This window comes from Psammomys obesus, unplaced genomic scaffold, assembly GCF_907164565.1.
Source record: "Psammomys obesus unplaced genomic scaffold, mPsaObe1.curated_primary_1811, whole genome shotgun sequence".
NCBI classification, from domain to species: domain Eukaryota; kingdom Metazoa; phylum Chordata; class Mammalia; order Rodentia; family Muridae; genus Psammomys; species Psammomys obesus.
Window position 1 is genome coordinate 1 of NW_026587544.1, and position 1,588 is coordinate 1,588.

Sequence of the window (1,588 nt, forward strand, 5' to 3'; positions counted from 1 at the left end):
AGGAATCCTGCTGAAAAACAAAGCTGAATGAACATTTGGACACTTCAGGGATTATTATCCACTATACTTTTAGAGAGAATCCCTGTGAACAGGCAGGCCAAACACAGAGTCTAGCCCTCCATGTACTCTTGGAATCTGTGAACAGGCTGAAACTATCACCCAGAGCTCTGTGTGCTCTCCGCGCCCCCTGCTGGTCATGAGTGCCCTGCAGGGAGGTTAGTGTCTGAGCTCAGCAACATTCACTCACTGTGTCTGTTGCACAGTACTATGTGGCCGTGTCCTCAGACCTCAGACTGTTCATTTGCAGGTACAGGGTGTTCTTGGCGTTGTCTCTGGAGATGGTGAACCGGCCCTTCACGGCGTCGGCGTAGTAGATGGTACCACTACTATAACTAATGTATGCGACCCACTCCAGCCCCTTCCCTGGAGCCTGGCGGACCCAGCTCATGTCATAGTTACTGAAGGTGAATCCAGAGGCTGCACAGGAGAGTTTCAGGGACTTGCCAGGCTGTACCAAGCCTCCCCCGGACTCCACCAGCTTCACGTCACACTGGACACCTGCAAACACAGAGACCGATGGTCAGAAATATGTCACACAGACAACACATACACACTCACACACACACTAAAAATAATTTTTCCTTCTCATGTTCACATAACACACTGAATCTCCTTTCTATTAATTACCTTTAAAAATACAGAAAAGAAAAACTAAGCTGATCCCCAAAACCATGGCGAATGGTCTTTGGTCAGTGGTAACCACTGAGTGTGAGGATCTGGGAACACAGGGCTGGGCTCCTCTGCCAGAGCTGCAGGGTCAGGGCAGGGCTGGTTTTCAAGGGCACAGAAAAGCCTTATTTGCATGTCTTCCTACTGTAGCTGCTCTGAAGTTGAATACAAGCAGAAGGCAGTGCTCAGAGCAAATATAAGACATCTAGGACATACTAGCATAGTATGATAGTTTCTTTTTCACATTTTTTGCCAAGGATTATTTTTACTTCATTCAGTTCCTTTAATGTATATGCACACGCTTTGTTTCCATACTCACATGTCTTCTCAGTATAAATGTGTTAGTAAATCGTGCCACACGTAATTGGGTTTCTATGTATGACCTTAGATTCTCCCCCTGTCTGGGCTGGACATGGTTTTTCTCTGATGTGAATCTTGGACAGAGTCACTCACGCAAGATGACTTTTTTTTTTCATTCTGTTATTTCTGTCCTATTTTTTTTTTTTGTTTATCTCACAACACCTCACCTTTGCTGGCCCATCACTAATATTCTGTTGTTCTTGGTCCTCCTTTTTCCACATTTATGATGTGTCCCATCCAAGGGTTCCCATTTTAGTTCCAAAAGCTACAAAATAGAGTTCAGAACACCTGACACACACAATGTAGGCTCTGCATATGACAGAAACAGGCAGTGTTTGTGTTTTCACTTCCTTGTTATATTGTTTGACATAACATTTTCCAGTTCCACTCATGTTCCTCCAGGTCACAGAACACTGGACAAGAGGAGGTGGAAAGGGTGTGAGAGGTGGAGCATGGGACAGAGTGCTGGGAGATAATGTTTTGTGGACATGGCATGGCT

At 45.3% G+C, this 1,588-nt stretch overlaps 1 gene segment (V, D, J or C); it reads right to left on the reverse strand.

Annotated features, from left to right (window-relative positions):
* Nucleotides 1-265: 265 nt before the first annotated feature.
* LOC129674014 (immunoglobulin heavy variable 3-48-like) lies at nt 266-733 on the reverse strand. The segment is given in 2 exon segments: nt 266-558; nt 688-733. Coding segments are annotated over 2 exon segments (339 nt in total).
* Between the last annotated feature and the right edge of the window lie 855 nt (nt 734-1,588).